The sequence below is a fragment of the Lepidochelys kempii genome, chromosome 3, assembly GCF_965140285.1.
Source record: "Lepidochelys kempii isolate rLepKem1 chromosome 3, rLepKem1.hap1, whole genome shotgun sequence".
NCBI lineage: Eukaryota > Metazoa > Chordata > Testudines > Cheloniidae > Lepidochelys > Lepidochelys kempii.
In genome coordinates, this window is record NC_136382.1 from 57206441 (window position 1) to 57229285 (window position 22845).

General features: G+C 42.2%; 1 protein-coding gene across 3 annotated transcripts in view; it reads left to right on the forward strand.

The window, feature by feature from the left end:
* The window catches only part of SMAP1 (small ArfGAP 1), a 221404-nt gene that overhangs the window by 92212 nt on the left and 106347 nt on the right, over nt 1–22845 (forward strand). For all 3 annotated transcript variants that reach the window (XM_073336382.2, XM_073336380.2, XM_073336383.2), the window contains one exon: nt 11676–11756. In XM_073336382.2, the coding sequence (XP_073192483.1) occupies nt 11676–11756 (81 nt within the window). The remainder of the gene's footprint in view (nt 1–11675; nt 11757–22845) is intronic.

Here is a 22845-nt window from a genome sequence, read left to right on the forward strand (position 1 = left end):
CAGACCAGCAGTGAGCTGAGCGGCTCAGCCCACTGCTACTCAGCCCGCTGCCGGTTTGGGGTTCCGTCTGCCGGCTCCTACCAGCCGGGGTCCCTGCTGCTGGTCTGGGATCCCAGTCCTGCCCACATAGAGTGGGTACCTACCTTCTCCCTGGTTCTAGCCCATTCTCTTCCTCTCTCTCTGCACTGAGCATAGAGCTGGGGATGAAGGATCAGGTTGGGGTGTAGGGTCTGGCCAGGAGCTAGAATGAGGAAGGGGACTCAGGGTTGGGGCAGGAGGTTTGGGTGTGGAGTACTTACCAGGGCATGGGATGTGTGGGGGGTGCTGGAGTCAGGGCTGGGGACATGGGGGGGTGCAGGGGTCAGGGCAGAGGACTGGGGGGTGTGGGCTAGGGTCCTGGGGGCACTCGCAGCCCAGAGCGGCTCACGGCAGGGTGCTGGAGGGGACATGCCCTGATTCCACCCGCCACCCCCCCCCTTCTCTACCTCTTCCCCTGAGCAGCGGGTGCACTCTGGCTCCGCTTCTTCCTCCTCCCTTGGGAGGGCCATCAGCTGATCGGAGGAGGGGCAGGAACCCAGCACGCCAGTGGGGGAGGGGGAAACTTGCCTGCCCTGCAGCAGCCTGCAGGACCAAGCTTCTTCACCCTGCCCCCGTGGGAGGGGCGGGGGGTGGAGAAGAGCGGGCCGGGGTGGGCAGGATTTTTAATGGCACACTGCTGCCAGCCAGCCCCCCAGCCGCCAGCCCAGCTCAGCCCCAGCCAGCCTGGGTTCGGCAGCAGGCTGGCCGGGACCCAGCTGGCAGCAGCGTGCTATTGAATATTGGCTCGCGTGCCGTCTTTAGCATGCGTGCCATACGTTGCAAACCCCAGTTTTAGACAATATTTTGAAGTCTCACTCTGCTGTCTTTTTTTAAAAAAATCTTTAGCCTTGTCACAATTGCTTTAAATATGTTACTGTTCAAATTTCTGCCTCTGAAGAAACCACTGATAAATGCTCTGAAATTTTAGGAAATAGCTTTTCAAGTGAAGATCTTCTGTATGTCCTGCATATCTATTTATCCATGCAATTCTGTGCCCCTGAATCAGAATTAAAAGCATTTCCTTCCAAGACAAGGTTGAAAATCAGTTTACAGCAGGCTTAAAAAATATTTTCTGTTCAGGTTTTCAAATGAAAAATCTGATATGAACTGGGGCTATATACAGTGAAATTAAATTTTCACAAGAAGACTGTACATTGATCCCATCTTCTTGTGTAATCTAATATTTTAATATCGGTGGCCAGGATCATTTACTTGTGATGCTGAGTTCTGGTAGGTGGATGTGAAGATACTTGTTAAACTTCACTCAGAGTCTGGATAATTGACAGGTTATCCTGTGGGGAGGCTAATACAGAGCCCTACACCGACACAGTGGACCACACTGGAGAATACTCTGCGGATTTAACTCCTCAAGCAAGAGGTCATGAGTTCTCTTTTCTCACTGTCCAGATAAAAATAAATTTTTTATAATTTTGAAAGCCATGTTGCATTTACAAAGCTGCAATGAGTACCAATCTGGGAACATCTATATTTTAAACTGTTCATTGTTACTCATTAGTGCATGTGCTGAGATTTAGACCAAATATCTAAATGTTATTTTTGGTTCTAGTAACTGTACCACAGTGACATCAGATCTCAAAAGGTAAGGAGAATTAAGCTGGGTGTGAGTACTTACATGTTAGACATCCAAAAAACATCTACAGTAGGTACTGCAAAGCCTACTCTTGGGGATTCAGCAGGTAGAGTTTTTCCCCTGACGCAGTACTTAACCAATATGTTACTATAGGCTGACCTTCATCGGAAAGCTCCAGCAGTGTAACATACATCAGTATAGATCAATCAATTTATCTTAATTTCATTGTGTGTTTACAATGAGTTTATGCTGGTGCAACCACACAATCTTCTCTTTCAGCCGTGGGCCCACACCATGCTGCCTTCATTTTGGTACATTGCTATCTGGGTAGATCTATCAGGATTCGTGGCATCTCTCCCAGGCTTCCTGCATTCTGGGAGCTTCTTGAGATGGGTAAAGGCATAACTCCAAAAGGCCAGGAAAATTATAGGAAGCGGGATGAAACTCCCATACTTCCCCCTGCTGAATCCCAAAATGCACCTGGTGCCCATGCCATTTTCAAACTAATTTCTGTCAGCATGGAGAAAGCCCAGGAAATCAGATTCATATGTGGTGCTTTACATACTGTGCAGGACCTGCCCTTCAAAGAAGTTAATCGTTTTAACCAAAAGACAGGTGAGTCCTTGCACACTCAGAAGGACTGCAGGGCCATCCTCCACTCCCTGGAAAAATATACACTTTCCCCAAAGAGAGAAATTCCACAGGCAGTCATATAAAACTAGACCAGTGGCTCAACAATTTTACCACTAGCAGCCTTATGAGACTCCTCATAAGAGGCAAAGGGTTCAGAAGTTCATTTCCCTGCACTTTGTGTTAACATCACCATCCCAGTTCCAGCTATTGGCTAAACTATTTTTGACAGGAGTTCAAGAGCTGCCACCATCTGCTGATTTCCCCCACATCATTTGGGGGTTATTTGGCACCATTTTTCCACACCTGGAGTGCAGTAATTATGGGCCAATGGGTGTTAAACATCGATTCCAGCTGTGATCAAATTTGCCTCCATGATCCCTCCAAAGCCTCTCTCCTCCCTCTTTTTCAGGGTCTGTTTTCAGGAGGAGATTCTCAAACAGGAAGTAGAACTCCTTCTACAGCAGTGAGGAGTAGACAGGGTATCTCTTCGTTACCAAGGAAAGGATTTTCCCATTCGGCCGTGCTCCTGCCCTCAGGATCTTTACCAAGGTTGTCTTGGTAGTAGCCCTCTTATCAGATGTCATGGCTTTGCTGTCCTCCTCTATCTCCTCTATCTTCAAGACATGTCAAGAAGCCTACAAGTCAGCTTTATAAGTGCTTCAGCTCCTGTCTTCCCTAGTCTGTCCACACTCCACCACAGACTTCATTGGAGCATCCCTAAATTCAGTCACAGTGAGAGCTTATCTGCCAATGGACAGGTTCCAAGGGATGAACAACTTTATAGATCAGGTTGTGAACAGTTCTTGAAGGTCGATCAGAATCTTCTGTCTTTCTCTCCTGAGATATATGGCATCATATGCTTATGTCACGCTGTTCAACAGACTCCATCTTCATTGCCTGCATGCTTGGCTTCAAACAATGTACTGACCAAACAGTCCATGAACACCATAGTTCCCACCAAAGTAACATCATCTCCTCCACTATGGTGGAAAAATCCTCACATAGTATGCATGGGCATTCCCTTCTTTTCTTCACACTAGATGATTATAGTTGCCTCCTTCTTAGGCTGGGGAGCCAATGTGGATAGCTGCATGGTGCAGGGTATTTGAATGTCCCGAGAGGCCTGGATGCACATCAATGTTCTGGAATTTCGGGCAGTCAGAGAGGTTTGCAAATCCTTTCTCCCATTCATCCAATGTCACTGTTCTCATATGATGTCTGACAATGTGATGACTGGCTTTTACATCAACAGGCACACAGGAGCAAGCTGTATTCCCCTCTGTGCAGAAGCAGTCAATCTGTGAAATTGGTGCATCACCAATTGAATCATCGTATTGCCAGTTGACCTGGTAGGGAATCAGAATGTGCTGGTCAACCTCTGCAGCAGACATTTTATCGACCATGAGTGGGAGCTATACAACTCTGTGGTAAACGGTATCTTTGCTTTGTGGGGAACTCCCACGGGAACCGTTTGCCTCTCAAATGAACTGGAAGTGCAACATGCTGTATTCGAGAGGCGCCATAGCTCACTTTCTCATGGCGATGCTCTCCTTTTATGGCCAGATCATCTGAACTATGCCTACCTTCCCCTGCCACTCCTACCTTGGGTCTTATGGAAAATTCATCAGGATGAGGCACGAGTTGTGCCCATTGCCCCCAATTCGCCTAGACACTTTTGGTTCCCAAGTCTCCTACACATGTCATCTCAGTTGCGGATCAACATTCCGCCTTTTTTGAATCTCCTAACCCATTCATGCTCTGAAGCCATGCAAAACGTTCTTACTAATAGTCAAAAAGATTCTACTAGGAAATACGCTTCCAGTTGGCTAAGTAGTGTTTCCAGCTGGGCACAACAGTAATTCATATGCCCTATGACTATCCTCTTTCCACCAAAACATCTGGTCTTTCCATCAACTCTTTGCTACCAGGTGGACCTGTAATCAGTGTATACCCCCACCTTAACATGATTACTTAACTTTTGTTCACCCACCAGCTACCAGATTCCGGAAGGACCTAGTTTAAATCTTTCTGCCACTAAGGAAATGTACTCCTCCATGGGACTTAAACCTTGGGTTTTTTTTGGTGCTCACCAAGCTATCCTTTGAACTGCTATCTACATAGAATCATAGAATATCAGGGTTGGAAGGGACCCCAGAAGGTCATCTAGTCCAACCCCCTGCTCAAAGCAGGACCAATTCCCAGTTAAATCATCCCAGCCAGGGCTTTGTCAAGCCTGACCTTAAAAATCTCTAAGGAAGGAGATTCTACCACCTCCCTAGGTAACGCATTCCAGTGTTTCACCACCCTCTTAGTGAAAAAGTTTTTCCTAATATCCAATCTAAACCTCCCCCACTGCAACTTGAGACCATTACTCCTCGTTCTGTCATCTGCTACCATTGAGAACAGTCTAGAGCCATCCTCTTTGGAACCCCCTTTCAGGTAGTTGAAAGCAGCTATCAAATCCCCCCTCATTCTTCTCTTCTGCAGGCTAAACAATCCCAGCTCCCTCAGCTTCTCTTCATAACTCATGTATTCCAGTCCCCTAATCATTTTTGTTGCCCTTCGCTGGACTCTCTCCAATTTATCCACATCCTTCTTGAAGTGTGGGGCTCAAAACTGGACACAGTACTCCAGATGAGGCCTCACCAATGTCGAATAGAGGGGAACGATCACGTCCCTCGATCTGCTCGCTATGCCCCTACTTATACATCCCAAAATGCCATTGGCCTTCTTGGCAACAAGGGCACACTGCTGACTCATATCCAGCTTCTCGTCCACTGTCACCCCTTGGTCCTTTTCCGCAGAACTGCTGCCTAGCCGTTCGGTCCCTAGTCTGTAGCTGTGCATTGGGTTCTTCCGTCCTAAGTGCAGGACCCTGCACTTATCCTTATTGAACCTCATCAGATTTTTTTTGGCCCAATCCTCCAATTTGTCTAGGTCCTTCTGTATCCTATCCCTCCCCTCCAGCGTATCTACCACTCCTCCCAGTTTAGTATCATCCGCAAATTTGCTGAGAGTGCAATCCACACCATCCTCCAGATCATTTATGAAGATATTGAACAAAACCGGCCCCAGGACCGACCCTTGGGGCACTCCACTTGATACCGGCTGCCATCTAGACATGGAGCCGTTGATCACTACCCGTTGAGCCCGACAATCTAGCCAGCTTTCTACCCACCTTATAGTGCATTCATCCAGCCCATACTTCCTTAACTTGCTGACAAGAATACTATGGGAGACCGTGTCAAAAGCTTTGCTAAAGTCAAGAAACAATACATCCACTGCTTTCCCTTCATCCACAGAACCAGTAATCTCATCATAAAAGGCGATTAGATTAGTCAGGCATGACCTTCCCTTGGTGAATCCATGCTGGCTGTTCCTGATCACTTTCCTCTCATGCAAGTGCTTCAGGATTGATTCTTTGAGGACCTGCTCCATGATTTTTCCAGGGACTGAGGTGAGGCTGATTGGCTTGTAGTTCCCAGGATCCTCCTTCTTCCCTTTTTTAAAGATTGGCACTACATTAGCCTTTTTCCAGTCATCCGGGACTTCCCCGGTTCGCCACGAGTTTTCAAAGATAATGGCCAATGGCTCTGCAATCACAGCCGCCAATTCCTTCAGCACTCTCGGATGCAACTCGTCCGGCCCCATGGACTTGTGCACGTCCAGCTTTTCTAAATAGTCCCTAACCATCGCTCTCTCCACAGAGGGCTGGCCATCTCTTCCCCATTTTGTGATGCCCAGCGCAGCAGTCTGGGAGCTGACCTTGTTAGTGAAAACAGAGGCAAAAAAAGCATAGAGTACATTAGCTTTTTCCACATCCTCTGTCACTAGGTTGCCTCCCTCATTCAGTAAGGGGCCCACACATTCCTGGGGGAACAGATACATGTTCAGTATCTGTCTCTGATCTCTGAAGTTTCCATTCCTGGTAGCCATTACCTCAGCTAGGAGGGTGGGTGAGCTCAGAGCACTAATGGCAGATCTGCCATACACCTTATTCTATAGAGACAACATTTCATTGCATTTACATCCTAAATTCACCCCCAGAATTGTTTTGGAGTTTCACCTGAATCAGTCAATCCACTTTATTTTTTGTGAAACCATCTTCATTTGAAGAGGAAGAGAGACTTCACTGAGCTAGCAAACAGGAGCAGCAAGTGGGAATTTTCCAAAGCAGTTTACAGAGGGAGTATGAGAGGCAGATAGACCTAACAAACAGACTCTAAACTTAGGCCAATAACCTACATACTGTGTGGTCTGCTGTCATGCGTGCATTCGTTGCAAGCACCTCAGGGCCTTCAGTGATTGAGCACAGTCTCTTGAGACCAGAGGGATTTCATTGAAGGAGCTCAGAGTGATAGAAATTTTCAGGGACATAGCAGAGTGGTCCTACTCCCTATCTGACAGCCTCTGTGCTGTTGAGGAGGATGAAAGTCTCTGGGAAGTAGAACATCAAGCTGGAGTGGTGGGGGAAAAAACTCAATAATTGGGACCTTTCTTACAGTTGATTTTATGATAGCCTCTTGCAATGAGGTGACTACTCTGAGGGAGGGGACCTCTTTGTAATAACAGAGACCAGTAGTAGTAAATGGGGATTCGATTATTAGAAATACAGGTAGTTAGGTTTGTGATGACTGGGAGGATCACGTGGTGTATTGCTGACTGGATGCAAAGGTTGCAGACCTTGCGAGACATCTATATAGATTTATTTGCTGTGCCGGGGAGGAGCTGCTGGTTGTGGTACATGTAGGTACCAGTGACACAGGGAAAGGGTAAGGTAGAGGGCCTGGAGGTCAAATTTAGATTGCTATCAGGACCTCCATTGTAGCATTCTCTGAAATACTTCCAGTTCCAGAAACCTAGGCAGAATTGCAGGGTGTCAATGTGTGGATAAAATTATGGTGTTGGGAGGAGAGATTTAGGTTTATAACTCGGGGATGGTCTGGGAAGGGAGGAGCCTATATAGGAAGGATGGGGGCTCCACCTAAAGCAAACAGAACCAGATTGTAAAACTAAGAAGATAGCAGAGGAGTTTTTAAACTAAGGGCTTGGGGGAAAGCTGACAGACGTGGAGGCGCACGTGGTTTGGTCAGAAACATCCCTTTGGGGAGGATTTGTTAAAGGGATACTCTATATCCTAGTAAAGAGGAGAGGATAGAAATTGATAAAGGAACTGAAGCAAAACAGACAAACAAGAGTCCCATGTGATTACATCACAGGAAGTCAGACAACCAAATAATGACAATTTTGTAACTGCTTGTATACAAATGCTAGAAGTCTAAATACTAAGATGATGAACTGGTGTTAAATGAGTATATTCATGTAATAAGCATCACAGAAACTTGGTGGAGTGATGCCAGTAAAAAGAAAAGGAGTACTTGTGGCACCTTAGAGACTAACAAATTTATTTGAGCATAAGCTTTCGTGAGCTACAGCTCACGTCATCGGATGCATTCAGTATAAATAATACTGCTCAAATAAATTTGTTAGTCTCTAAGGTGCGACAAGTACTCTTTTTTCTTTTTGCGAATACAGACTAACACAGCTGCTACTCTGAAACCAGTAATACCAGTGTACAAAATATATAGGAATAATAGAGCAGGTTGTGGGAGAGAGGTAAGTGTAGGAGTTAAATATAGTAAATAAATAAATGAATCTCTGTGCCATAGAATCTCTACGGATAGAATTTCCATGCTTGAATGTTAAGAACAAAGCAGTAGGAATTTAGTTCAGACTGCCTGATGATGACTTGACAGTGTTTGACATGCTCAGGGAGATTAGAGAGGCTACAAAAACAGAAAATAGAATAATAATGGGGGATTTAAACTATTCTCATATAAATGTCACCTCAGGAAGGGAGGCAGAGATAAAATGTCTAGACACCATAAATGATTACTACTTGGAGCAGCTTGTCCTCCTGCGCTCCCACCTCCATCCAGAGGAGAGGTCTTAATTTAAGACATAATTTGGTCTTAAGTGAAACATAGCATCTAGACCAGAAGATGAATATACCTGAACTGCTCATTGATAGTGAAGATAATGTAATGAAATTTAACGTCCTTGTAGGGATGTAGAGAACACCATTGGAGCATTTAACTTCACAAAGGGGAACTATATAAAAATGAGGATGCTAATTAAATAGAAATTAAAAGAAACAGTCACAAGGGTGAAATGCCTGCAAGCTGCATGGAGACAATTGAAAAACACCATAATAGAAGTTCAAACGAAATGAGTACCCCAAACAAAAAACAGTAAAAGAACCAAAAAATGCCACCATGGCAAAACAGCAGAGTAAAAGAGGTGGTTAGAGGCAAAAAGGCACTCTTTAAAAAGTGGAAATCAGATCCTATTGAAGAAAATAGAAAGGAACATATACTCTGGTAAATCAAATGTGGAAAAACATGAAAAAATGGGAGTGACCATATCAACTATAACTTAGTTGGTATGACAACACCCATTTTTTCATGTTCTGTGTGTGTGTGTGTGTGTGTGTGTGTGTGTGTGTGTGTATATATATTATATATATCCCTACTCTATTTTCCACTGCATGTATCTGACGAAGTGGGTTTTAACCCACAAAAGCTTATGCCCAAATAAATTGGTTAGTCTCTAAGGTGCCACAAGTACTCCTCGTTCTTTTTGCTGATACAGACTAACATGGCTACCACTCTGAAACCTGTCTCCAAGAACTGTGTGATTCCAGGCATGTGGAGCACATGCATATCCACAATGGAATACAGATAGGGTTTGCCAGAGTACATATGTTCTCCTCTTCAGCATCATGATGTGCCTCTCCAAGAGGGAAAACAGTTTTTTGTTGCATTTCCCGGTCCTTCTCTCTGATGTGACTTTGGCTGCAAAGGACTGCAGTCTCTCCTCTCTGTACCATTGTCTCTTGCTGCACCTCCTCTTTCTTCTCTTATTTGATTGGGTGTTGCTTCACCTGCCGCCTAGGGTAACCAGGTAGAAAGTGTGAAAAAATTGGGATTGGGGGTAGTAGCTGTAAGGTATATGAGACAAAACCCAAAATATCGGGACTATCCCAATAAAATTAATACATCAGGTCACCCTACTGCCACGAGGCCACACCTGGAACATGGTGTCCAGTTTTGGTCCCCCCCACTACAGAAGGGATGTGGACAAATTGGAGAGTCCAGCAGAGGGCAACAAAAATGATTAGGGGGCTGGGGACATGACTTACAAGGAGAGGCTGAGGGAACTGGGGTTATTTAGTCTACAGAAGAGAAGAGTGAGGGGAGATTTGATAGCAAACTTCAACTACCTGAAGGGGGGTTCCAAAGTGGTGGCAGATGACTGAACAAGGAGGAATGGACTCAAGTTGCAGTGGGGGAGGTTTAGGTTGGATATTAGGGAACACTGTTTCACTAGGAGGGTGGTGAAGCACTGCAGTGGGTTACCTGGGAAGGTGGTGGAATCTCCATCCTTCGAGGTTTTTAAGGCCTAGCTTGACAAAGCCTTTGCTGGGATGATTTTAGTGGGTGTTGGTCCTGCTTTGAGCAGGGGATTGGATTAGATGACCTCCTGAGGTCTCTTCTATCCCTAATATTCTATGATTCTGTGCATCTTTGGGTTGTGTTATCATTTCATTTAAACCTTTATGTTTACCTCGGTTTTGTGAAGTGCTGTGTAGATGTCAGTGATTCTCCTGCAGGTGCTGTTCAAAGAAATGTAGTTCAGTCAATTGCTACAGTGAAGGTGGCATATATGGTACCATTCCCAGACACACACAATATAGCTGTACCTCCATACCCCCCATTCATTTCTCATATCTACCCAACAGTTTGGAACCTGCAGTGATATAGTAACAGCTTTTACAAAGCTTGCGTAACTTTGTCTATCATAAAGTTATGATTAATGCATAATATTATTTGTGGTTAGATTAAACTGGTGATTTTTCTAGTGGCTTGCTGTGGGACAGGAGGAATGGGGGAAAAAAGCAGAAAGTTGATATAATCAAGGTCAATTAAGGTAGTAAGGTTATAGTACTGTAATGCAACACAAACTTTTTTGGTTTCACTGTCTGCATAACAGTACAGTATGAGTTCCCTCTTGAGAGTATTATAGTACATTGCATGCAAGTAAAGCCATTCAGTGATGTATAGGCATCATTTGTGCAAGCTTCAAAGCCTAAAGGCTCTTAAGTTTATTAATGCCATACACTACAGGCATAAAAGCTAGTTAATTTTAAGCCTGATTTTTCTTATGTCACCTGACACTATTTGAAAACTTTTGGGACAAATATTATTAGGCAAAATTTTCAAAAACCCCTAAGTCACTTAGAAGCCTGTGTCCTATGCCAAAGGTGACTTAGGTTCTTAAGTTCCTCAGTGCCTAAGGTCACTTTTGAAATGGGATTTGTGCTTCTCAAAATTTTACCCATTAAGCAAGCAGGGATTCAACCATATTTTTGTGTGAAGAACGTGGTGTATCTTCCAAAAATTATAGCATTTACTCTGGGTATAGAATGAGTTTGGAGAATTTACAAGCAAATTAGTTAATAAGTTAAAATTTAATTTTAAAGTGGGTCCTTTAAAAGTTTAGCACTCAGTGTCGGGCCTTTTCCATATCCAAGTGATCTTAAGAGAATAATGCGGATGCTTCAAACTTCACAAATAGTTAAAACTAGTGTCTCAGGACTAGCTACACTTGAAGACTTTTAAAAATAGGATTACTGGACATTCGTTACTGTTATACCTCATTACTGAAAGATTATCCTTCACTGACAATGAGCGCGCGCACACACAAATATCTTGCATGTCTTTAAAAAATAGTTTATTCTAATTGGGGCACGCAAATGTATTATTATTCACTATTCATAACTTTATGCTCGACAAAGTTATGCAAGCTTTGGAAAAGCTGTTACCGTGCTGCTGCAGCTGCCAAACTATTGGGAAAATAGGGAAAACGATGGGGTGGGTATGGAGAAACTGAATAAAATTGTACTAGTTGAAAATGAACATTGATCTAATTGCTATAGTTCTCTGAACTCAGATTATACCTTTTAAAGTTATCATTTACTATTCAGTTACAGGTGTAATGAGGTGTGCTAAGCCTGAAACCACTAGGCTTTTTAACTAGACCAGAGGCTTATTTGAGTTTGATAATCTCTCTTTGCAACACTGGAACCTACCATACTGACTATGGACTTTTACTATAATACACATGAGGAAAGTACAATAAATAATTTTACTTTATCATTTTCAAAAATTATAACTTTAAGATGTGTAATCAGTTTCTATACTTTATATGAAGACTTTCATTTGTGTTCAGCAGGACTTTTTAAAAAATTTTTAAGTTAATATTATTTGCAAACACTTTTTTCCTAGCAAGTAACACACTCTTTCTCTTACAGAAGGAAAAGGAGAAAAAAAAAGATGAGAAGAAGAGAGAGAGGGAATCAGAAAAACCATTGAAACCCCTAACCAGTGAAAAGGTAAGACTACTTTATTTTATTTTTTAATTTACAAATAGATACAGTATTGGGCCATGTATTGTGCCTGGAGTTAGATAGATGTATTTGAAATATAAAAAGATGTCTGAATAATAGTCCAAATTAACTAGTGTTAATGGTTCATGAATGCTTGAGTGATTGTCTGATCTGCAAAGACTGACAATGACAACTTTCTATCCATTTAATGGGACAGGGAAAGAAGGGTTCATATTAAAATGTTTATCTGATCCTAGTAAAATAATAGTTGACAAGAATTAGACCTAAATGGTTAAGCTTTCAAAAATACACTGTTGTGCTCATAGTTACTGTGTGTTTTTCATGCATATTTTTTTTGAAAACTAAGGTCTATGCTGTTGAGTAGTGTCAAGTTTACACACCATGAGAGCTCTGGTCTGTAGATGCAGCACAGATGTGTATCTGAAATTAAATTGTAAAATAATATATGGATTTACTACGATAGTATGTTGTGGAACTCTGTCATTGATTGAACAAATAACTTAAGTGAACACCAAGGAGGGAGGAAAAATTGTTCAATAGCTAAAACTAGGATGATGATTCCTGAAAGTAAGCTGAATATCAGAATAATATTCCAAATATCAAGGTCTTTCAGATTGTGCAAGGGAATTAGTGGAGTCTGCAGTACTAAGTACAGTTAGGACTAGACTGGAAAAAGTACCAATAAATACTTCGTAGGAAACAATCCTGGCAGAGGAATGGACTAGATCAGGGTGGCCAACCTGTGGCTCCAGAGCCACATGCGGCTCTTCAGAAATTAATATGCAGCTCCTTGTATAGGCACCGACTCTGGGGATGGAGCTACAGGTGCCAACTTTCCGATGTGCCCAGGGGGGTGCTCACTTTTCAACCCCGGCTCTGCCACAGGCCCTGCCCCTCACTCCACCCCTTCCACGCCCTCCCCTGAGCCTGCTGTGCCCTCGCTGCTCCTCCCTGCCCCCACCCACCCACAGAGCCTCCTGCATGCCACAAAACAGCTGATCGGGACATGCAGGGAGGGAGGCTCTGATCAGAGGGGTGCCAGTGGGTGGGAGGCGCTGGGAGCAGGGAAGTGGGGGGAAGGGGAGCTGATGGGGCTGGCTGCTGATGTATTACTGTGTATCTTTAGCCATGTACATTGCTAAATGCTGGCTACTTCTGTGAAAAACAATTAGCATGTTCCTAGAACTTTTATCCTGCAGTGTAGTCCAATACTTTGTATAATTCATTGGAGTCTCTATCTGCCAGTTTATTTTTGCTGTGGCAATGTAATGTGTCACAGCTGCATAAAAATACCATCTTTCCTATCTGTTGTTTTATTAATATAATTAAAGTATGTTTTGTTCTGAATGTTCACTTGTCAAACTTTTTTGTCATGTTGTAACTAATCTTCCATGAATAATATCCCAGCATCTTGATACCAGAAATTCACAAAAACTTTAAAAACAGAAAAATTTAAAAGAAGATATCAGAATGCATTGGTATCATTGCTAGCATGAGCTTCTCTTAAGATATTTCGGGTAGTTGAAATGGAAGTGAGAAAGATATTTCTTTATTGAATATACCAGAATACCAAGCTACATCGTTATGTAATAATAAAAAAGTAAAATACAACCAAGAAAGCTGGAGGTGAGGGGGACAAGGTTACTTTCCTTTGTAAACCTGTCAGATAGTAGCATACATTCTTAGTTCTCCTCTCCTTAGTACTTTTCTTTTGCTCTTGGATTCTGATGTATTTTTCAAGATTTTAGATTCAAAATTGCGGTATGGTCTTGTCATTGTTTTAACATAAATAACTGTTGGAAATAGATTTAAGTTACTTAAGATTTTGCCTTTTTATGTACTGGCAAGTCACCAACAAAATGTCTCCAATCATGATTCTATTAAGTTGTCCTCTATCGGCAATTTTGTGTATCGTTTCTCAAAATGTGTGGGGTTGGGCTTCTTGATTATTCTCTGTCCTTGGTTTAAAAAAAAAAAGTCATTAGCTGTTGTGAAGAAAACCTTGGAAATATGACTTGAGTGCAACCAAGGAAAGCAGTGTTTGCCTGAGGCCTTGTCTACGCTACAAAATTAGGTCAACATAAGTAGCTTTGCATCACCCTAGTTGTGCATGTGTCGACGCTAAAATTTGTCTCCCACTGATATAAACTTTTCATTATGCTGACATAGTAACATTGAGCCATGGTCGATGTACTGAGGTTGACGGAGCTTGAGTGTAGATGCTGTGTTACCAAGGTCAACCCTATCAGTCCTCCAGCAGCTGTCCCACAATGCCTAACACTGACTGCTCTGCTCAGCATTGTGAACTGTACTTCCAAGGAGTCATGTTGATCAGAAACCCCTTCCATCCACCTGCTCCATTAATGCCACCAACAGTCTTGAATTGGTTTTCGCTATGCCCCGCAACAGTTTGTCCTGCAGGAAATCATCTCTTCTTGTGGCTCTGCAAATACTGGAGGATTGTGGATCCTGTGCTTCCAGTGCTAATGACAATAGTGCAGAGCTGTGCAAGCTCCATCCTTCTGTCAGAGATGGCGAACAGTGACAAGACCTGCACAGGTTCATGACTATATCAAAATAGGTGTGGAAGTTATGGAGTGGAGAAAATTGCACGATGGGAACTTGACCACCATGCATTGTCAAAACATCTCAAAAAACACTGAGGATACAGATCAGGATACCTTTTCATGGTGCTCTGCACTGTACATTGAAGCAAGCAGTCATGGCCAGTACGGCACAAAGAGCCAACTATGCATGAGCACAAGCTATATATTAACTGTGGTGGCTTTATGCGAATGTAACTTGCAGTGGCAAAAATTTGAAGTGTAGACATGCCCTGAGGTTTCAGTACATATGAAACAATAGCTCTAAGGTGTGAACTACCCAAATCATTTCAATGCGTGCCAAATCAGATGTCAAAGATGGTACTTTAAATGTCAGTATAGTTAACTATTTCACTGCTCATCCAAGCAGGTATCGTATCATATGAAGATCTACACAGTTTACTCTGAAGCCTTGCTTTTACTAGGAAAAAGGTGTATTTTTAACATGTTAGCCGATCGAGGAAAATCTCCCCAGAGTTTACCTTAATCAGTTACATTAAAAATACAGCTGCTTTGCAGCTGTACATTTTACATCAGGATGAACACTTTTTAACTCTTTGGCTTTTTTTTCCTAATGTGGATGTGACCTTATTGACTGTTAGTTTGGGTAGGCCTTTAATAATGCGTGAGGGACAAAATTGGTCAGGTAATACCTCTTATGGGATCAACTTCTGGTGGTGAGAAAGACGAGCTTTTGAGCTTACACAGACCTCTTCAAGCCTCTAAGATGAGGGCCCAACATGAGTACAGCAACACTGTATATATTTAATAACTCATGTCAGGGTTGAAGTGTGTGTGGGGTAGGGAAAGGGATCACTTCATTTTCTTGAAAGCAGGGTTCAAGATCCAGAAATTCGTGACAAGATTTTTTTTATTCATCTCTTGGGTTTTCCCCATTTTTTTTAGTTTGTGGAGACAAGGCACACAAAGCCAAGCTCTGAATGTAATGCTATTGTTCCAAAATATGGTGGTGGTGATGCTGATTGCTTTGTGTAATGAGGCCTTGTAGCCTCAGAAGTCTTTGAGCACTGACCGTGTTTGGCTACATTAAGGGAATTCTGTCCATTAAAGAACTTTTCCTTCCAATCAAGTTTTTAAAGTGTTACCTTTACTTTGAAGAAATGTCATGATATAAATGAGCTGTGTGGTGTAACTTACCTTTTACACACTAATTTCCTAATTGGCTTTGAGACTCTTGTAGTGACTGTATGCTTTTGTTCTTGATCCTCAAAGGATTATTGTTCCAACACAGATCTCCCCTGCTCTAAAAATACTGTCTGTCAAGGTACTCCTGTGTCTTAGATCTTTAGCATGAGACTGGCAAAATTTCCTTAGCTCTTAAAATGTATAGTGTTTGGATCCCTAAGGGTTGCAGATACAGTAGTGTTGTGAAAATTAAAATGTTAATGATTGCAAAGTGCTTGGAAGTGGGTTTTGGTTTTTTTTACAATCTTTTTATTCAGTGTATTCCACCAGTTTTGACTGACCTCAGCTTAAAGAGCAGTGAGTCTTGGAGTGATTATGGTTAGAAAGGGGACTGTTAAAGTGGTATCACTTAATAAACAGATTTGCTCCGATGTGCTTTTGGTGTATCTGCTTGTTTCAGTAACAAAAGTTATTTTTCTACTTCTACTTCTGTTAGTCCTGCAGAATTTGTAAAATGTAGGAAAGTGGGGTGGAGTCTATTCTGTTTTATGCAGTATCAGCAGAATTCTTAATCAGGTTCCAGTTGCATGCCAAACTTATCCCTGTGGAAACTTTAAATCTTGCTGAGGACAGAAATTGGCCCTCAAAATCTTTGACTAGTAAAGATATGCATACTGATAATGTAGCTATTTTCTCATCTCAGGTTGAGTTTTCACAGGCCTGCCAACTAGGGAAAAACACCCTTTAAATTGTAAACAGAACATTTACTCTTGAAACCTTTGAGACATAATTGTCAAGGAGTATCCATTATGCCATTGTTTTTGCAGGCTGACTTTGGAGAAGAAATATGCTCTAAAATCAGTAAGCAGGGTTGTTTGTTCTTCATTTTGCTCGCTTTAGGGATGAGACTGGGCAAGGGACATAGCATTTCCAAGGACAGCCAGCTAGTAGTCCTAAAAAATATCAGGGTAGTTGTGTTCAGTAGTTGTATAAATAACAATTATTTTATTACAAGAATACAACAACGCGTTCAAATTAAAGTTTTCAAAGTTTAAAAATCCATTTGGCAGGGTGAACAGAATCTTTTCCAGGTGAGCTCTATCAGTTGAGTAAACGCTAAGCTTTCATTTAAAAATAAAAATGTTTCTAGCTCTTATGGGTTCAAAGAGAGTCTTCCATGTGTGAACCAAGTGTAATCAATATAGTGCTATCTTCCAAAGTCTGCAGTCACTCAGATCCAGTGCCACCTCCTGTTATCCATAGTTGCACCACAGTGAAAAGTGGCCAGAATCTTATCAGTTTTACTACAGCTATTTAGAACCCTGTGGGCAGTGGTGATACTGACAGAACTCCTGTGGGTTTAGGAGGTCTATTATGAGCAGCAGCTGCAGAGGCAGTCACTGGAGCACTAGTAGACATTTTCCCATTGAAGGAGCCAGAAGGCTAGAGGAGGGGCAAAAGAGCAGAGGCCCTCCTCCACACTTTTAGCAGCCAGGTGCCTCTGTGGTATGATCCCACTAGCATCTGATCAACTTTCAAACTCTTTCTCCAGTTCCTTACCCCCTCTTGCTGTGATGAGTATATATAGGAGATTACTACTTCATTTACTCCTTTTATAGACTCCTTGATGATGTGGGAGGGTGGTGTCTTCACTACTCTATACCACCTTCAGCTTTTGCAGGAGGTTTTTCTGCTACTGTATCCCTCATCCAGCCCCTGATATTTGAGTCTTCAATGAGTATCTCATTCTCCTATCTTGCAACCAAATGGTGAGTGGGACTTACGGTTTATCAGACTTCTACTAGCTGGGTACTGATAGGAAAATGGATTCCTGAGTGCAGACTGGGATTAGCAGTTTAGTAGGAATTCTAGCACTCTTCTCTGATCCCAGTTTCTGGGATAGGGAAGGAGGGGTTATCATCTGGGTGTTGTCTCTAGATAATGCCCCTCCAGCCATCATTTATATGGATATTGTGGATGACTAGTAGGTTTAGGTATCTGTTAGCTATCTGGTATAAAGCCCAGAGTTTCCCCAATGGGCATTTTTCTAACACCTAAACTTTTTAAACGTATTTTAGGATTTATTCTCCAAATAATTAGAAGTACCTTAAAACACTTCTCTTATAAATGATAGGGCCCTGACAGTTGACCTATTTTTCTTTTTACCGGATTCTGCTGTTTATTTTATAACCAAATTTTAAATTACTTTAAAAAGTAATCTAAACGTAAGATGTTGGGTTCAAGTGGATAGTGGTCAAAATCTGAAATTTTGAATGTCTGAATTAATTTAAGCATTAAAACTGTAAATACAGAAACAAGATATTTATGTAAATATTAAATCTGAATAAGATCATGTCCAATTTAAGTCTGTTGTGGATGGACCTCTTCAGTTACTATTAACTGTTTTTTTAGTACAAAATATGTTCTGAACCCTTCATTTTCTTAGAAAAACATTTTATTACATGAAGCTGTATAAACAGAATTTTATTTCAAATTACATTTGAAAAGCATTTATTTTTACATCAGCGACCAGTAGGTACATGTGTGGATAAATTAAAATACTATATGTTGTGTTGTTTGGACATCTAATTGGACTCTGGAAACATTACATCATGTACTGGAAAAAAAATCTGTTTAGGACAAAACCAGAAGCGTACCATGTGGCTGTCTTTTGTACATCTTTTGCAAACTTTGCCTCTGTGCACTCCACAGCATTCACTCCAACCACGGGGGCCCAGTAAAGAGGACTCTAGCTCTGTGCTGCTATGTCAAGGGGGATATCCTTCTGCTGTCCCTGATAAAACAACTGAGAGCTGGTGACCACCTTTGCGCTCACGATGGACTGAATGGAAAGCACAAAGAACCCAAAAGTGGCTCTTGAGCTTCCACTTCATTGAATCTGTTATCTGTCCTCCTAAAGCACTTTTAAAATGGCTGTCACAATGATATTTAAGTACTGGGCACACTTGTTTAGCATAACAGACTTTGAAAGGCAAAATCATGCCCATGATATCTCTAACTATTTCAGTGTATACATATCAAGAGAGCCTTCCCATGTATTCTAGGCCCCCTTGACATGACATAAAATTTCACTGGTTAAGTGCAGAAGTACCTGTGAATATAACTATCAGTAAACCAAGCAACTCAAAATTTCAAATGATCTTCCACCTCCAGCAAATTGGGGGATTGTTTTTTCCCCTCCTCTGTCGTCTTTCCTTCTCCCATCATATCTGTCTGATACAGACCATTATAAAAGTAATTGGATAAAAGCCAAGGCCAAGAGATATGGGCATGTGATTAGACCTGATAAGGTTGAGCTTGGGCTAGATCTGACCTTTGGTTCTGTAGCTGTGGTCCTGCCATTGAGAATGTTCTATCCCTAATGCCTGGCTCTCAGGGCTGGTCTACTAACAAATTTGCACTGAAATAACAAAAGGTATGAATTAAAACTATTTCATTATTTTGGTACAAGTTGGTATGTAAACCAGCCCTTATTCTGAGCTTCTCCAGGCTGCCCCTGTAGAGCACAGCGCTCTTGATGGGTCACAGATGGTAAAGAGACCTTTGGTGGAGCCAGGTTCTGAACCCAGTTAGTGATTTATAGACTTTGACAACTAACTCTATTGGGCAGTGAACTGTGCTGTTGGATTATTCAGTGTGTTTTGTAAAAGCAGAAAGATGTCACCTTGCCTGTGCTTCCTTTAGGACTATACGGGCAGTTTATCTACCTTTCAAGTCTGACCCCGATGGTTTTTTTAGGGCAGGGGGGCGGAATTCTGGGCCATACAGGTTTCCATTTTTGTATATTTTTTAACTTAACTAAATTAGCAAAAAAGTATAAAATACATATAACAAGATCAACTTAAAGTAGGTTGATATCAAAGCATCAAATTATTATAATCAGGTTGATTAAACCATATTTAAACCAAAACTTATAATTTGGGAGGGCAGCAGTTCTGATCAGCCCCAAAGTAATAGGTTACTACCAGTCTCAGTGCTAGTTGATATATTTATGTTCTGATCAAATGCCTAATACAGAGATGGTCACTCCCAGGTTGAAGCTAACGTTGAGACTATTGTCGTGCTGTCTGGATCAGCTCACAACTGTTAGTGCCTACCTCAGGACAGACTGTCAAAAACAGGGCAGACACCCCAAACTAGTGGTATGTTCTATAATTAGATTTCACCAACTCAGTAAAAAATGTGAACTCCTGGGTCACTATAACAGTTTTACCATGGAGTCACAGACCATCCCCTAAGGCTCTCCAGTCTAGCTTGCCACCCAGGCATGCTGGACTTAGTGATAAACGGTCATTTTCACCAAAAATCACAAGCAGAGCTGTCTCGAGGGGGGATGTGGGGCCCGGGGCAGAAGTGATGTCACTTCTGGCACTGACTGTGCCGGGGGCAGGTAGGGGAGTCTGCGGGAAGCGGTGCCTCCCCAAACAGCGAGGTGTGGCCACGCCCACACTCTCCCCGCCCCCCTCCCTGGCCCTGCTTTGGCAGTGCCTCCACCATCCTGAGGCTGGGGAGACTTTAGGACTATATGGGCAGTTTATCTACCTTTCAAGGTACTCCCGTGCGCTCTCCTTACTGGTGCTCCGGGACTGTGGATGCTGCAGCTGTGCCACCGTGTGCTCTCCCTCCCAGTGCTCCGGGGCACATGCTCTCCCCTCGGGTGGAAGGGTTGGAGCTGAGGGTAGCCTCCCGCAGCCAGCGGTTCGCCCACTGCCCATGTGCAGCTGGCCAAGTGCGGGGCCTGGAGCGGTTGCCCCAATTCGTTGTCCCCTAGGGACGGCTCTGGTTCTAAGAGACCAGTCACTTAGCCCGATCAATTGGTGTCCTAGATCTTACACCAAAGACAATACCTGTACCCAGTGCTGTAATAAACTGTCTAAAGCAGGGGTGGGCAAACGTTTTGGCCTGAGGGCTGCATCTGGGTATGGAAATTATATGGTGGGCCATGAACGCTCACAAAATTAACAAGTCAGAGATATTCAAATAAACTCTATTTAATAAAGATACATTTTAGTGGGAATAAACACAAACCTTACTTATTATACATATACCATCATAACACATTACAATAATTAAACCAAATTTAACCCCTTCCCATGCCCTCTTCGATTAATGTGAACAATGCAGCTGGTCACCCTTCTTTACAATGGCATCAAAGTCCGATGTCACTCTTGTGGAAAACTGCAATACTGAGCTGAGATGCTGGTCAGTTTACTGGGATCTGTAGCGAGATTTGTTGTAATTCAGCAGGGAAAAGGTTTGTTTGCACACACAGGTGGAGCCAAACAAAACAAGGATTTTCTGTGCCATCTTGCGGATATTTGGAAACTTTGTTTCACTTGAGGCACAAAACTTGTCCAGTTTTTCTGAATTGTAATTTTCCCTTAAGGTGGAATCGCACTGGAGATCAAAGAGCTCCAGTTGTAATTCTTGCGGGGCTTTCTTGTAGTCAAATGACAGTGGGCATGACAGCAGCTCCAGTGTCTTCTCTATCTTCTCAAAGTCAGAGAATCTATGAGAAAATTCTCCATGCAAGTCACTCAAAATTTTGCTGTAGTTCTCTCTCTGCTCTGGTGACACTTCCAAGTATTTCAGTGTTGGAAAGTGAGCAAACACTTTAGTCTAGTTTTCAAAACAAATTAAGGACAAACTTGGCTTTGAAAGCTGTCACACGAGAATACAATTTGTGTACAAACGCATTCTTTCCTTGCAGCTTTACATTAAGTTCATTTAAATGTGCCAGGATATTCACACCAAAAGAAATGTTGTACAGCCAGTTTGCATTCTGTAATTCAGGGAAATCATTTTCTTTCTCCTGCATCTTCAGAAAAGTGCAAATTTCATCTGTGAGCTCCCACACTCACTGCAATACCTTACCTAGGTTGAGCCAGCAGACATTTGTATGATAAAGTAAGTGCTGGTGTTCGGCATCAGTGTCTTCAAGAAGGAAAATGAATTGCTGATGATTAAGTCCCCTCGCTCTTACGTAGTTCGCTATTTTCACTGCTGTGCGAACAACATGATCAATGTCCAGGGCATTTTTTAGAGGGCCTCCTGATGTATAATACAAAGCAGAAAAATCACCTCTTTATTAGGGTCATCGTCTTTTATTTTGTCCTGAATTCTTTTAAAAAGTCCTGTGTGTTTCCCAATTAAATTTGGTGATCCATCTGTGGTTACATTTGCCAGTTTACTCCAGGGGAATTTCAGATGTTCAAGGCAGCCAGACGCCCTCTCGTATAAATCCAATCCCTTAGTTGTGCCTTTCATTGATTCCATTAATAAAAAAATCCTCTGATTTCAAATTTGTCTTAAATTCCTCTGACAAAAATCAGTAACGGTGCTGTATCATTAAGGTCAATGCTGTCATCAAGAGCTAACGAAAACAACGTGAAGCCCTGTGCTTTCTTGTTCAACTCAGAAGCCAAATGTTCATCAATCACTTCTACACGGCGAGTAACAGTTCTTCGTGACAAACTAATATTTTCAGATTTTTTTTGGTATTCCGGGCACAGCAAGCCAGCAACATCAACCAGGCATTCTTTTAAGGACTCCCCTTCAGCAAAAGGCTTATGTTTAGCAATTTTAAACACCAGAATATAACTTGCCTTTGTAGTGGCTTCCTGAACTGTCGCTTGTTGTACATAAATATTTTGCTGAGCTTTTAAGTTCGTGGTGAGTTTTTCAGCTTTTCTTGCCTTTTCCTCAGTTGTTAAATTGTTGCCATAATTAGGGTGTTGCGTTGAAAAACGGCGATTCAAATTATACTTCTTGAACACAGCGATGCTCTCCTGACAAATCAGGCATACAGCCGTCGAGTTCACGTTTGTGAGTTCAAACAGCAAAGAGATGAAAAGTTTTCTTGTGACCCTGTTTAATCTTTTACATTTGGTCATCCAGTCCATGAGTTCCCTTGCACATAGTATGTCCAAGGTGTGATAGTACCAATCCTTTCTATTGTGATGTTTCTGAATGGCTGGTTGAATCTTGATAGGCCTCCTTAATGGGCGGCAGAGGGTGGTGGTAGTGGTGGGAAGGATGATTCCTGCATTTGGGTTGACAAGTTCAGAGCAAATATTTTCAAAGTTATTAAGAAAAATTCTCATTTCCTTATAGCGTGGAGTACAGACATGACAGGTGAGTTTAATGCATTTAACAATTTACAAGCATTTCATTATAGTCTAAACATAAATACCTTCTTATAAGGCTAATACTTGTTTTGAACAAAACTAACATACAGGTGAGTTGGTTTGGTTTCCAGCTATGAATTTGTCATTACTTAGCTAACACCTACAGCCTTGGCCAGA